Raw genomic sequence first — 15,163 nt, 5'->3', positions numbered from 1 at the left:
AAGTCACGTGCCTACAATGTTTCAGATATGAATCCTCAGAACCAGGCTCCTATGGTATTTTTTTGTGTTAGAACTCAAACCAGAAATAATCCACTTTCTAGTTGCAAAAATATGAGAGGCCTGTGCAGCATTACAGACAATAGGTCAGTATATAATAGCAGAATGCGTGGGCCGTCTTTTTGTTCTACATTTGAACACCAAAGAGAATCGTGTCCTTGTCGAAACACAGGTTTTCAGGCACTTTAGGGGTGGTAAAGATAGTAATAATAATAAAGCATACACCTCGGTCACATTAAGAAAGCACACAAAGGATTAACACAACCCATAAGGGATATATTGGTATAATCTGCCAACAAGGAAGTTTCTTTTTGACCAATGACCATTCAGTGACTGGCTTGAAACTTTATTATATTCCCTTTACAACCTAACTGTGGGTGGCCTCATAGTTCATATGAACATCTAGCCCTTTTTTGAACCCTACAAAGCACCTGACTCCATTAATTTATTTCTACAAAGAACTTAGTAATATATTATACCAGTTCAGATGCAGCCAAAAACTTGAGACTGAATGGCTCAAGAGATTTTGGCACAACTGAATCTAATTTATGGATTTTAACATTATTCAATCTCAAATTCAAACCAGAATCTAGTTTGGATCCAAATACTGACTCTTCAATCCAGCTACACTTCATATCCTTGAAATATTATTTAATAGCTGCTATTCATCCCTTATTTTATAAAATGGGAATAAAAATCACAATCATTGCTTACCCCACATTTAATTTCTGTTTTAAAGGTTCACTGTTGAACAATCATAGAAATGAACAGTCCCAATAAAGGATACTGCAAGTTGGAAAACATCTAACTCTAACCGGCCATCTGATACAATTTTAAATGGTCATATTAAGGTTCAAATTATGGCTTAAATGAGTGCACACTCTCAAGTGTTGGTGCTTAAGGGCTGGGCAGGTATTATAAATATTCAACAGGCTGCTGCATGCCATCATATTAAATTGCTCCGCTACAAGAAGATATGCCACATAAGTGTTGTTTCCAGTAGAAAACCCAGCATTTAACAAGACTGACTTGGAACAAATCTCACAATGGTAGCCAAAGTAAAACCCTTTCAAGGCATTAATCCAAGAGAGAGTAAGAAACATGGAGGCTGCTTGAAATTGAGCATTCCCACTGTTCAGTAGATAAATGGAGCATATCTATTGGCAGAAGACAGTCCGGTATACCAATACCCATGCATTAGAATGTAAATCTAGATTTCACTGAGAATGTTACCTATACATTCTCATGCTATAGACTGGTTCCTTGGAGAAGAGCCAAGAAAAATTAAAGATTGAATTTTCCATCTTATGTACTTATGTGGCCCTATTACTGTAGTATCAAAGCACCATCAATATGTTTTTATCTTCACAAACTGTAAAGTTGGGGAGTACTGTTATGGGGAACTGAGACAAATGGACAGATTTAGAATCAAAGGGACTTGGGCATCTAAATATCGTTTTAAAATCTGGCTCTAATAAGTGCTTTGTTCAGCAGAAGAGGCAACAGAACCTCTGTCTACTGAGTTCCATGCTACAGCATTAACTACTGGACCATTCCTTTTTCTTCCCTGTGGAAGTAATGATGTATTAGTTAACAGCATCCTTCCACTTGCTTAAGTTGGGGCTGCCACCCCTATCTAGTGACAGCTGATAAACAAGACATTTTTGGTTCCTAATAAGTGTTAGTATGCATATTTCCTGCTGATTTCACCTTGGATCATGTAAAGAGGAGAGTTGTTTCTCCAAAGCTCAGGTCCCAGGACTCCAATATTATTTTAGAGGGGTTTTAAAATTATTATTAAGTTTGTTTATATCCAAATCATTTCATATGCCAAGTTCAAACACAGCAGTTCAGCCACATACACATGTCAATAATAAGTTAGAGTAGAAAAGTGGTATTAAAAATGGTGAAAATAAAGAGGAAAGTTTCTATACTTTTAGCCATTAATGCACTAGAAATATATGGAAATCAAAATAAAAACTGACTTGAACCAAAAAATATACACAGTAAAAATACTGGTGTGAAATGCAAACTGCTCTTTAAACTCTGACATACCAGAACACAATTTAGCCCAAAGTTCTAGGTGTATTGTGTTACTACAGTATCTGGGCAAGAATAATTTAAATGGATATTCAAATTTCTATACAATGTTATAATAGTTAAATAAATGCAAGCTGTAATATAAACAGCTATCAATTATACTTCTTCAGTGATATTAAAGTTAAAAAGACTGCCATCTCCAGAGAACTTAAGAGTAGGAGTTATAATGTTTGGTACTGTGCAGTTCTCCACACCCATTGACCTGGATCCATTGCAGAGAGAAATGCTGCTACTCTTTTCCCAGCTACGTTGGACCCAGAGACTTCATATGCTTCATATATTAGTCTCTCCTCAGACAACTTTACAACTCACATTTCTTCTCAAGCGGGATCATTGTTCTCTAAATTTTACCCAACAGAAGGTAAATGTAGTGAAGGTTCTCATTTTCCTGGCAACACCTATTATATTAACACTGGAATATCAACTAATCTGTTCTAATCTGGCCAAGTATTTCTAATGCAATCAAAGAAAGTAAACTTCAGTGAAATGTTGCCTCAAGAGAAGACAGTGTTCTCTGAATAGGTCAAGGGAGAATGTCTGATGGGAGGTGCAGGGCAACTTGACTCTTCACCTGGGGCTTAAGAATTAGTATCGGAAGGGCCAATGCATACAACTCTGTCAAACCTGATTTGGAGATAGGAAACTGATTTCATCACATACTGGATAGTTAGCAATGGTGAAATCTTGGCTTATATAGTACGCGCTATATTATAGGCCTCCTGCTACCTGTAGGTCTGCTCATGAAACGCTAGCTATCCTTAATAGTAATAATCATTTCAACTAAAAGATTGCTCACCATAATGAATTTACATATAGTTCTACTCTTAAAATGGCAGGCTCATGTGAGACTCACCTATGAGAAAGCGTGGGTTTCATGGAGCTCATAGAGTTCATGGGGGGTTGCATGGGTAGCTTCCCAGGGGGATCGTTTTGCCGACTTTTCTGGTGACGAAGCAGCAAGAGCCGTCCCAACTCCTCACACCACGACGAAAGCAGGGCTGAGCAAACAGAACAAAATGAAGGTGTACAGCTGAATAAGTAGCACAGTGTGTCAAGATGCATGATGTTTTATCCACATTAGTCAAGCTGAAAAGAGACATTGTAGGCCTTACAGTCCAGCCACAGGCTGGCTATCACTGTTATCCTATGTGATCAATTTTACTATAGTTTCTTTGAGTTATCATAGCAACATAATTATGATGCAACTAATTTGTATAGTATCCTTCATATGAACTGTATCCCTAACCACTTTATTGAATATGTGGCAGGAAGAAGACATGTTCATAGCTGAGCTTTCAAGAGACAGAGGATGGATAAGGAACAGGTATAGCAAAAGGCTGTTCCAGATGTCAAGATTGAGGAAGAACAGGCTGCCCTGCCAACATGGGTAAGATGATGGGAAGAGATCACTAGTAGATAAGGAGAAAAAGAGAAGGAAAATTTCTCTCCACAGCCTCACTGCAGAAGACACAGTTTTAGAGAAGAAAAACCAAGTGTTGTAATTATGTTGTAATAACTATTTTAGCTACTGGCTGTTAACAAGCAAACAGAATAGTATGATCAAGATCCTCAAACTGAATTAGGCTCATATATCCCTATTCAGGCCAGCAAAGCTCCTAAGCATATACTTTACCTAAAATATGTGACTAATCTCAGGGCTGGTGGAACTATAGATAAATATGTGGCTATGCTTACAAACATATGCATAGGCAGCGATTTAGTCACCTAAATAAACAGCTTTGTTTTCAGAGGCATTAACCATTCATAAATGTTAATACTGTTGATGCCATGAAAGGGCTTTGAGTATACGGCCTCTTACTGAGGCACCCACACTTAAGAATACTGGTCTACCTATAGAGTACCCAAAAATGGCAATGAGTAAAATCTGGGCTCCTCTGTCTTCAGTTTGCCAGAATTTCACTTGGTAAGTCTTCAAGGTCACTTAACTAAATATTGGGGCAGTCATTCTAAATTCTGGGAGAAGTGCCATTGCAAAATATAATTTTAAAGCTATTTTGGGGTGAAGTGGTAGACGATGGATTGCAATAAGATAACCTTCATACTACCTGGAAAATGCTGTGGCCCACTCATCCATTAAATGCTGAAATGAACATTTTGGGAACATGTTGGTTTTAGCCTGTAAAAAAAAGTTTATATCACGTGACACTAATAAAAATGTTTTTATGTTTTGAATTTCAGTTACATGTTGTTTATTTTTTAAATTCAAATGTTTCTGTATGTGGTTATTAATCCAAACCAACAGAAGGCCAGGCAAAACTAAACAAACTGCATTAATGGCTAAAAGTAAATGAGATTCAAAACATCAAGTTTACCAACCCAAGTGACACAGGTAAGGAGTTTTATTTTCAGTTCCAGACTTCCATTATGGTTACATCATCTCAAGCTGATACCATAATCACTTGCAATTGGACACCATTATTTCAAGGGGACACTTTTTTCTATTATATGCTCAAAGTTATTACACTGGAACTCTTTCCAAAGACGGCAATTGTTAAACTATGCTTGTGTAAAACTTATGATTTGATTTTTACACAAACACACAAAAACAGGATTTTCCATATAAGCAATGCTAGAAATTTCGTAAAAATTAGCTGGCAATACATAAGATGTTTAATGTAAATGACACCAGTATGGTAAATTAAGCACACACCACCAGGATATGGTGGTGAATATAGCAATTGTATTGCTTTTATCAAATGTAAAATCAATAATGGTGTTTAGGAAAGCATTTGAAATCTTTGCTGTGACAAAAAGGAGACACTGTTGCTCTATATAACTAAATATGGTCACTCTGAAATTGTTAGCATCACATGTAGCCTACAGAAAGCTTTCCCACTGTGTTCCTTGCTAAAATGTTCTAGCAATGAGTGTCATTCTAAGCTGCTTCTCTATTAGCCAAGGAATCTGTCAACATGTATTTGATCAAATTATACTCACCTTTTATCCCTGGCATATCATTACTAATGTGCAAGTGACAAAGGGTCCCCCCTTCTTTTCACGCCGCCTGAAGATAAAAATCACTGCCTAACAGAGTTTCTTCATGCACACGATAGCCACTTGAGTTCTGAGAAAAATGAACAAAGTGTTCCACCAAACTGTAAATGCAGCCATGTCAGAATAATAGTGGATGCTGAGCACTTCCACAGCTGAGTGTAATTACTATGGTGTCGAATGGAAACCGTCCATCTTAAATGTGGCTTTGATGTGAGGAGGGAGCAGTTTCTAGGGCAGGCATATATGTGCTTGACAAATAAAGATAAAAAGCAGCAGCCTAATGGGTTTGAGGACATGAATCTGCAAACAAAAGCTGGGAACCTGCTTTGAAAAAGGCAGAGTAATTCGTGGTTCATGGCTCTGCAGCGCAAAAGAGATAACAGTCACATTGGTGGGGTATTGGCAGGGAAGGATATTAATGAGTTACTATTATTGCCAATATCAAATGCCCACATTTGTAAAGGTGAAATGTAAACATCAAAGCATTGTGAGGCTTCCAAGATAAGGGAGATGGTTACAAGTTATCTGGAGAGGACTCATGTTTTTGGAAACTAAGGATCTGAAGGTATAAAAGTAACAAATGTATTTATCCCTATCACAGTACTCATTACTGAGAGGTTTAACCTTTCCTCCCATGGGACATTTCCAGCTCATGTACGATGTATAATAATCATTCTCTTCCCTGCATCGGTGTTTGTGAATGGAATGAAAATAGATTAGTTTGTAACTGTCTTGAGAAATATCAAACCACCTCTATCCCCACCAAAGCAGGGTAGAGAAGAACCTTCCCACCCCAGTCTCCCAGCACCAGCAATTTTGCCATTGTCTGTTTGAAATGCTGCAAACCCTCCCACCCACAGCACTGGTTTGCTGTTAGTTTGGCAAGATGAATATGCACCACACACACATCTGGTGCAGCTGGATTCTGGAGAACATTACTTCCTGTGCCTATTCAAGTTACATGAAACAAACTGAAAATGAATTTACAGATTGCACTATTCATCTTTAGTGTACTTAGTTGCTGCTTTTTATGCCGATAGTATTAGGCACATCTCAACTCATTTAAACTCAAAGCACGAGAAATTCAGTATCACACTATAATGAACAGATAAAGAAGCAAGCACAAAGGACAGCTACAGATGGTGCCAACAGTCAGTCTCTCCCTCTCACAGAACAGCCAAGCAGCTGCTTTTTCTCCCCACCCTCCTGCCCCTCCTCCTTGTAAAACAGGAGCACAGATTTTGCAGATGGACCATCCAGACCATCTCGCAGTCTCTTTCTGCTGCAGTTTAAGCAGTTTAATGGCTGGATTTGAAATGCATTCCTATGCTGCATTGCTACAATGCCCTTTGCATGTCATAATGCTGGTTTGTTTACAGGAAAGTCAACTGTTGCAACAGCGACACAAAATTTTTCCAAATAATTCCCCCCTGCTACCACCATCCCTCCTCCAAGTGCAAAGGATACTCTGATTAAGATATAAACATTGCCATTTTTTCCAATACTCAGTCATACAGGCTTTGCAGAAATGTATACTAAGAATGCAATGACAGTTTTTGTGTATTCACTCATTTATCTTGCTTAAGGGGATATTCTTAGGTTTGCTTGGCATGGTCTCTGACCTACTTCTCCTTCAGTTGCAAAACCTGGGAAATTCTTAATGTGAAGATTTGTTTTTATTATTTTAAATACTTCAGCATTTTTAGAGGAACAAATCAATAGTACTTTGCTAGTTATGACTAAATTATCAAACCAGTTCTCAGCACAAAAGCAACAGGCCTCTGTGTTTGTGAAAAGAGGGATAATACCATTAGTAAAAAAGGGCGAGATTTCATTTATAAGCAGCCTATGGGCATTTTTACACGTGCTTTGGGAGACAGTCCCGAGCACTTTAATTAGTGAGCTGCACTAATTAAAAGCACCAATGCATCATGTGTATCAGCATCCCTAGGTGTCCCCATGCTGAAAAAATGGCAGCAGGCATTTTGAACTAAATCTCATCGAACGTGTTTTATTTCAAAGTGCCCCACCATCATTTTTATCAATTGATAACAATGCCAGTCCTGTATATGCACAATATTAAAACTTTTTTTTTTCCCCGATTGTAATTTTTTCCCCCATTTTCAGGCCTGTTTTCTGTCTGGGCAGCCACCAAGTTCATACATGCCTGTGTCAGGGTCTGTTTCTGATGTTGTCAGCCACCTGTTACCACCTTTCAGGTACCCTTGAGTCACATTTTCAAGCTTTTTGTTCTGGATGTGAAGGACAGAAGTCTGCTTTTAAAAACTGGGTGAATTATGTCATGATCACTTTGCTCCAGGAGCTGAGGCCTTAAAGGAAACACTAAATATTGCAAACCTGTTATATAATCATGACAGCTGGCTCTATCCCTTGATATGTTTATATCTAGTTAGATTTCTTTTTATGAAACTCAGTAAACAAAGATGTTAATTCTTTCCAGCAAACACCTGCAGAGACCCAGGACTGTGCAAGTTTGAACTGTCCTGAAATTAAAAAGTTTTTCAAAAACATTTTAATAAAATGTGGGTAGCCATGATACTAGGACATATTATGCATATGGAAGTGCAACTAGGATTTAAGAGAATTATACTCAGGGTAGTGTCACATGTTTAATTTAACACTTACTAAGTGCAGTTAAAAGCCAAGTAGATGCATGTTCAAGTAGTATCGCATGTGTTAAGTGACATCATGGTATTGCAAAGTTGTTCCCTTTCAGGGGAGGGCTATCTCTTGATACATACTAACTTGAATAGGCCAGTACATTCCAATGATTTGCAACTGTTGCAAGTGAATTTGTGATACCACCCTAACACTTACTAACTGTAATCCATCACAACTTTCAATGAATTGCAGCTGCTGCAGTTAAATGCAAGACAAAGCCATAACCCTGCTGATGGGACCAAATGCTTTTTGAAAAGCAGTCACGGCCTTGACCGGTCACTAGGTGGTGCAGCAGAAATGGGAAAAGGAAACAGGCTATTTGGAAAGCACAGAGATTCTTTGAGGGATGACCAAAAAAAGGTTTAATAGCTAAAACATGCCAGGTACCAGAAGTTCAAAGTCTTAAACATCTTAATGAGCGCAATAAGTTTGGGGGTCCAGTCTCAGGCCAGAGTAGCCAGCTGCTTGCAAGAACAAGAGATGCTCAGGACTGAAGAACACCACACAGAAGACAATGTTCATTTAACCTGTTAACACAGAACAGATAAACAATGTTTTGTCTACTTAAAAATCTGCTGTCTCCAGAAATGCTGGACTTTAAGAAAGCAAAAGTGATTTGCCAAGTTGGAGAAAGTCAAGGATGAAACCCAGAATACATATTCAATTTTTAATATTGTTACTGCCAATGATCCTATTGCACTCTACATCATTCTAAAACCAACAACAAAATGATGATGATGCATTTCAAAGTATATAATCACGGTACTGAATAATGGATTGAGCCCATTATAATTCTGTTTTAGGAAGAGTTAGAAAGGGGAAAGAAAAATATGCTATATAATCAAAGCTATCCAAGAGATTCACTAATGCATTTCATTAGCTGTATACACACAACCATCAATAGCTACAGTCCTGGAACTGACTGATTTAACTCAATGTATCGCAAAATGCTGTAGTAAGCATCTACGATGAATGAATGAGCCAGTGGACTCCCTAGAAAGCAAAATACAGAGAAGCACAGTGCTAATCTATTTACCTATTATGATACCCTAGTATTAGTTACAGCTTATCACCTCAGTAAATCACCTCCTCTTGTTAGGGAACGTGCTTAAAGGTGCAGCAAACTGTTATTTATAGACAGACACTATATTTACAGCTACAAAGGCAGGTGAGGAGGGGACAGGACAACAGCTCAGTAATTTCAATGCCTTCTGCTTCCCAGGAGACTGCTGTAGGAGCACAATAGGATTACTGTTTTCTTGCTGCAGTTAAGCTGCAGCAGATAGTTCAATAGGCAGCTTGGCAGACTCGTATTTCTTACTCACTGCAATGAAAATATTAAAAAAGGGACTGGGGATGTTCAAAGAAATATCTGTTCAGCACCATCCTCCAGTTTTGTTTTTTTTATCACAGAAGGAACTGCATTTGGGTGCAAGGATTTCTGGGTGAGATGCAAAATCCTGCACCTTTCACAGATTCACATCCATAATTTCCAGTGCATTTTAAAGGGAAATTTACATTTCTGTGCATGAAGAATTTTATAGCCTTTTTGGGTGGTGCTCCATCTCCTGCTATATAAGCTCAGTCTACAACTCCCCTTTGATAAATCTTCCTCAGAGATAATTGGGGGGGGGGGGGGGGTGTAGGAAAAAAAGAATCCAGTCCTGACCATTTACATCTCTATTTTTAGAAAGGATAAAAGGGATTCAGAAGATATACTGAGTACCATATCTAGCATTATAGTGGACTTCCCACCCCTGCAATCCCAGCTTGCATCTGAGACAGGGGTGGGCAAAATATGGCCCGCGGGCTGGATCCGGCACACGAGGCCGTTCTATCCAGCCTGCAGGGCCCCTAAAAAAAATGTGGAAAACTAATATTTCTCTGCCCTTGGTTCCTGTAAAAAATGACAGGAACCAAGGGCAGTAGGACTCAGGGGAAGCCCAGTGGGTTCCAACAACAGCAGGGTCTGCCCAGCCCCATCCCCCAGCCGGGTTTCTGGGATGGGAGCACGTGGCTGCCCTGGTGTGGGAAGCTCAGGGAAGTGGAGGGAGGACCCCAGGCAGGGAAGGAGCATTGGGGGGGAAGCAGCCCCTCCCCACCCACGTCCGGTGCCCCAAGCTGCAGCTTGCAGCCCACATGGGGCTGCCTGTGCCCACTCTGGACAGCCCCATGCGGGCTGCGAGTGCCTGCAGCATGGGGAACTGGGCGTGGGGCAGGGGAGGAGCCACTTTCCCCCTGTGCTCAGCTTTTCCCTGGGCTCCTTCCCTGCACAGAGAAAAGCGGCTCCTCTCCCGCCCCATGCCCGGTGCCCCACACTGCAGGCACTCGCAGCCCGCTTGGGGCTGTCTGTAGCAGGCACAGGTAGCCCCAAGCAGGCTGCAAGCGGCTGCAGCGTGGGCTCCAGGCATGGGGCGGGAAGGGGCTGCTTTCTCCCCCACCCTGCACTCAGCACCACCTTGTAACCTGGCCCCACTGCCAGGCTGGCAGTGGGGTGTGTTACAAGCTGGTGCTGAGTGTGGGGAAAAGTGGCCCCTTGCCCGCCCCATGGCCAGTGCCCCATGCTGCAGCCACTTGCAGCCTGCCTGGGGCTGCCTGTGACTGCTCCGGACAGCCCCACACAGGCTGTGAGCGCCTGCAGTGCGGGGCACCATCCATGGGGCAAGGTGAGGGGCCACTTTTCCCCATGCTCAGCACCAGCTTCTTCTGTGCTGGCGAGCAGGAGGTTGGGGCTGTGTGCTACCCCACGCCTGTACCACAGGGCTGGGGGGCACTGGGAGTGAGCGGGCAGGGAGCTGGTGGGAGCACAGGGAGTCCCGAGGCCAGTGCCAGTGGGGACCAGAACAGGGTGGCAGGAGCATGGGGTCCCAGCTGGCAGGGGCTCTATGGAGCTGCACCAGCTCCCCACTCCCTGCTGGTACAGCCCAGCCCAGCCCAGCTCCACGGACCCGCCAGCCTGCGCCCTGCTTTGGGCCCCACCGGTGCTGGCCCTGGGACATTGGTTCTGAGACACTGGGACACCTGTCAAGGGGTGGGACACCTGTCAAAGGGCGGGGCTACCGATGCAGCCCTCAAAAGCCTGCCAAAACTGGGTAAGTGGCCCTCCGCTCAAAATAATTGTCCGCCCCTGATCTGAGGGGTAGCCAGCCCTTGTCAAGACTTGCTGAAGAGCCAAAGGAAGGAGTATGAAAAAACAAAACAAAACAGTAAATGGTTTAATTGAAAGTCACAAATTCAATCACCCTTTCTATTCTCACCAGCATCCAAGAATTGGCAGCCATTTAAGTAAGGGCAAAACATTTAATTTTGCTCTTTAAAATATTAGTCATTTATGTATTTGTATTAACAGTTAGATATATGTTTTCAGGAAAAGGTAGCATTTTGTTCAATTTAAAAGGGCTACAAGCAGCCAGCCACCACGATTCTGGGAAGAGTTAACTGCCCTATTCATCACAAAGAAGAGTTAATTTTACAAACAGCAAAGCAGAGATCAAGACTATTAGATATTTTGCTATGGATGATTTCACAGAAAAAAATCCAGTTATATATGATTATTTTTTTATCCTAAAATACCTCCCTATGTACCAAAGGTCTAACTGACACTTTAACAAGCAAAAATACCTAGGTTTCACCTCAACAGGTTCTCTGATACAATTATGTATTGTCATTTTGTGCTATTATTAACAAAACAAAGAGAAAAGTGGCATATTGAAAATTTATAACAGAGTGAGTACATAAAGTAGGCCGAATTTAATCTCAACATAATTAACAGATGCTTATTCAACAAAAAAAAATCTGTTTTAAAACTGAAATGAAGTTACTGCATAATTCAAGTCTGCTGCATTAGAATGACACAATCTACAGGCTGTGTCAGAGAACACAGATCCAGATTGACTTGGCACACCTGCAGCTTTTCATAGGTTCCCTTCAAGAACCATTAGTGGTGTTCCCAGGAGCCCCTGCCAACCTGAAGAGCAAATGTTCAAGATACAATCTCTAAGAGTAAAATCCTCATTTTTTGTAAATCGTGGCAGTGCAACTACCAGATTCACCTCATTTATTCTGAAATAACAAATTACAAAATGTAGCAATGGTAGATTGATCCTCTAAGTGTATAGCACTCTTCCAGAATCCGGGCAAAGTACTTAAGCATGTTCATGGTTGCATTCTAGCCAAGCCTAATGATTGTAAGTAGATTTGCTAAATCTGCCAGCATTTATTATTATAAAAAGGAATTCAGTGCTTGTGAAATGCACCAGATGTGCAGTCCTAGACACTTCTTCCCAAGAGCAGTGCACTGTAACAACTGTAGACTATAATCTTTGGGCTCATTCAGCCCATGGCCCCTTTGTGTAGACTTCAAACAAGGGACTCAGTCTGTGCTGTAATTCTGTTATGCATCCACAAAAGTGCACCGAGTTCAACAAACGATTCACATATTTCACCAGACAACAGTTAGAGGGAAATGACTTTCACTAAGCACCACCCTCAGCTATATTTGAACCACTGGTCTTAAGATATTGGTATCTATATACCAATGCAGAGCCATCTAAGAGTCATTAAATTTTTAAATGTAAACTAACCAGTACTAGAAAAGGTGCCCAAGATATTTAACTATAAAGGGCAGAATCTAATTTCACTTTACACACACAGCAGCAGTTTTTCAGGTCCATAAGTGCCATTTTTGGCCATTTGCAATTCTGTTTCCCACGCAGAGTGGATTCCTAGGTCTAGGAACAGAAATTACACATAAACCAGTATAAGTGATCAGAAACTAGTTCAAATCTGTTACACAACAGAAGTTCAGTGCACATAAACCACTTTCAAAATGACTGGAACCAATTTAAGATAAACTGCATAGATGCAGTGTCAGACTTAACAGATTTAGGTTAAATTGGTTTATTGAACTTCTGTCTTAAATCTAAGGGTGAAGACAGAAGTGCGGCTCCCCATTGTATCTGAAAATGCTTTGCAGGAAGTGTTCTGAGTCACACTGATCCCTGGACCAAGTAGATGTTCACTGTTGGTTCCAGGGGGAAGGAGAATCTAGGTGGTGGCTGTAGCCAGTTGCCCCTAGAAAGGGCCCCTCCTCCCCCTCAGCTTGCATCATTTTCAGAATGGGAGCAGGGAAAGAGAGCAGAGGGAGCTTGTTCTGGGGGTTCCCCAGACAGTGCTGGAGAGTGGGGTGGGTTGGGGGACTCCAATACACCCACCCCACCCTCCAGCAGGGGCTGAAAAAGCAATAAATTGAGCCCCCCACCCCTGCTCTCTTTCCCATCTCCCATTTTGAAAACAACAACAGCTTGGGAGGCGGCAGAGACACAAGTTATTAAAGATGCTATATTTTGAAATGTCTTCATCTGAACCCTCATGCAATGAGGGTTCATATTTTTGTAAGAGCAGGCCCCTTTAAAGGTACTTTGTGGGCTTCTGTTTGGCCAGGTCGGGTAAAAATTGTCACTTCTATCGGAGCCCTAAGTGTCAACATGACTAGCATGAGCAACTGGTGCCACCTTACTCAGGGGGGGCACGTGACCCTCCAGTGACCAGTCAGCGACCGGGGGGGGATGGTCGATCAACCACAGCTGATCTCAACAACCGGCGGGGGGATGTTTCCCCCCACAGCCAATCTCACTCACCAGCTTCTGGAAGTGGCTGCAGTGCTCCCACTCCCCAGCTGGTGCTCACAGGGGGAGCACCAATGCTCCTGCTAGCCCCATCACCTAAGCGGGGAGCACAGACTATCAGGGGGTGCACCAGCACTCTCAGGGGGTGCATGTGCACCCCCTATGCGTCACCTAAGATAACTAGCGAGCATGTGCCCTGGCCAGGCACATACACAATTCCATAGGCATTCACCTGAGAGTACGTCCCTGAAAAAACAGGAGGAAAAGGGGCCTCCCACATTTTAGCCCCAACAGCTAAATGAGGGAGACTGGGCAAGGCCTAGCCTGTGAGACCTGGTGCTTTGTGGACTGGGCTAGAAAATGAGAGATACAAAGTGAAACCCCTTCCAGAGTAAGGAGGCTTAGAAACTAGGTCTTCTACTTTCTGGTTAAGTGCCCTAACCATTCAGTTGTTGGAGCTAACATACAGGAAAGTCCTCATCTCTCTACCACCCAGCCATGTCCACACTTCATGGAAGTGGAAATGCCAAAAATAACACTTACATTGTGGCAAAACTGCTTGTGTGAAATAAAACAGGATTCTACCAAGTGTGTTCAGCATATGGGAATGCTATGAATTGTCACTGTTATAAACAGCTAATTAAAGCAAAAGATTTTGCATTTGAGCAGGGCTTACATTTATTTTATATTTTTCTTGATTTTTAGGGTGCACTTGGAAAAGACAGAGCATAAAGTTAACATCTGAAACAATATACTGAAGAAGCTCATAAATTCTAACACCACTATAAATTGCTGTCTTTTCACTCTGCTACTCAAATAGGCATGCCTAATATGGGAAGGACTGGTGCGTGAAAAAATTCAGACACTGCACTGAATGAGAGTTGCTCATGTCTTAAGGTCCACTGTTCTGAACTGTCTGCATGTGTTTCCTGGAATCTCATCACTGGGCATCAGAAGAGCTGTTGCAGGCAAAGTGAAATGCATGTGATGGCATAAGCCAGTCACTCCATTGACACACTGTAGCCATTGGCTGACTGAAATTGAGGAAAAAACTTCCTTGCCACAACAGAAGTGCTAAAAAAATAACACCACTGGCAGGTGCATGAATGGAAATGTGGAACTCACTGCTCAGTTTGATTGGTAAAGAATTGGAAATAAACATGAACGTTGCTGAATACTTACCTGTGCATGTAGGAATAGACTGGCCAAACCAGATTGGAATAATGTCTTAAATGAAGTTCACAGGACAAAAGATAACATGTGGAAATGGAGTTATTTGACATGTGTATGAGGAAATGCAGACCGTAAAACTCTTACAGGCTTGTACACTCTTGGAAGAACCATACAACAACACCCATGGCCTAACCAGGACTAAGGAACATAGCATGTGCCCAGTTCAGGAAAAATGTATACTTATGGTGGAAGGAGAAGAGAAATCAAAATATAAAATATGGATATTTTTACTTGAATTCTATGACATCTTAGTTGTAGAATGAACAGTACCTTGCAAAGCACCTTATATACCAGCCATGTATAAACAATTGGTAAGTTAGCCGTTTTAAAGATGGAGAAACTGAAGTATAGAGAGGACAGGTGACTTGTTCAAGGTCATACAGTTAATGGCAGTATCAAAATGACTCCCAGAAGACCAGGCTCTTTTGCCTCTGAAGAAGAAAAGACGA

General features: G+C 41.6%; 1 protein-coding gene across 15 annotated transcripts in view; it reads right to left on the bottom strand.

The window, feature by feature from the left end:
- ZMIZ1 (zinc finger MIZ-type containing 1) overlaps positions 1-15,163 on the bottom strand; it is a 518,414-nt gene that overhangs the window by 60,826 nt on the left and 442,425 nt on the right. For 14 of the 15 annotated variants that reach the window (XM_019497114.2, XM_019497113.2, XM_019497112.2 and 11 more), the window contains one exon: positions 3,011-3,155. The exons of the other annotated variant lie outside the window; for it this stretch is intronic. In XM_019497114.2, the coding sequence (XP_019352659.1) occupies positions 3,011-3,155 (145 nt within the window). The remainder of the gene's footprint in view (positions 1-3,010; positions 3,156-15,163) is intronic. 15 annotated transcript variants of the gene reach the window in all.

Source organism: Alligator mississippiensis, chromosome 6, assembly GCF_030867095.1.
Source record: "Alligator mississippiensis isolate rAllMis1 chromosome 6, rAllMis1, whole genome shotgun sequence".
In the NCBI taxonomy this organism is placed as follows: domain Eukaryota; kingdom Metazoa; phylum Chordata; order Crocodylia; family Alligatoridae; genus Alligator; species Alligator mississippiensis.
The sequence above is the reverse complement of the archived record's forward strand: the minus strand, read 5'-3'. Positions and strand labels throughout refer to the sequence as shown.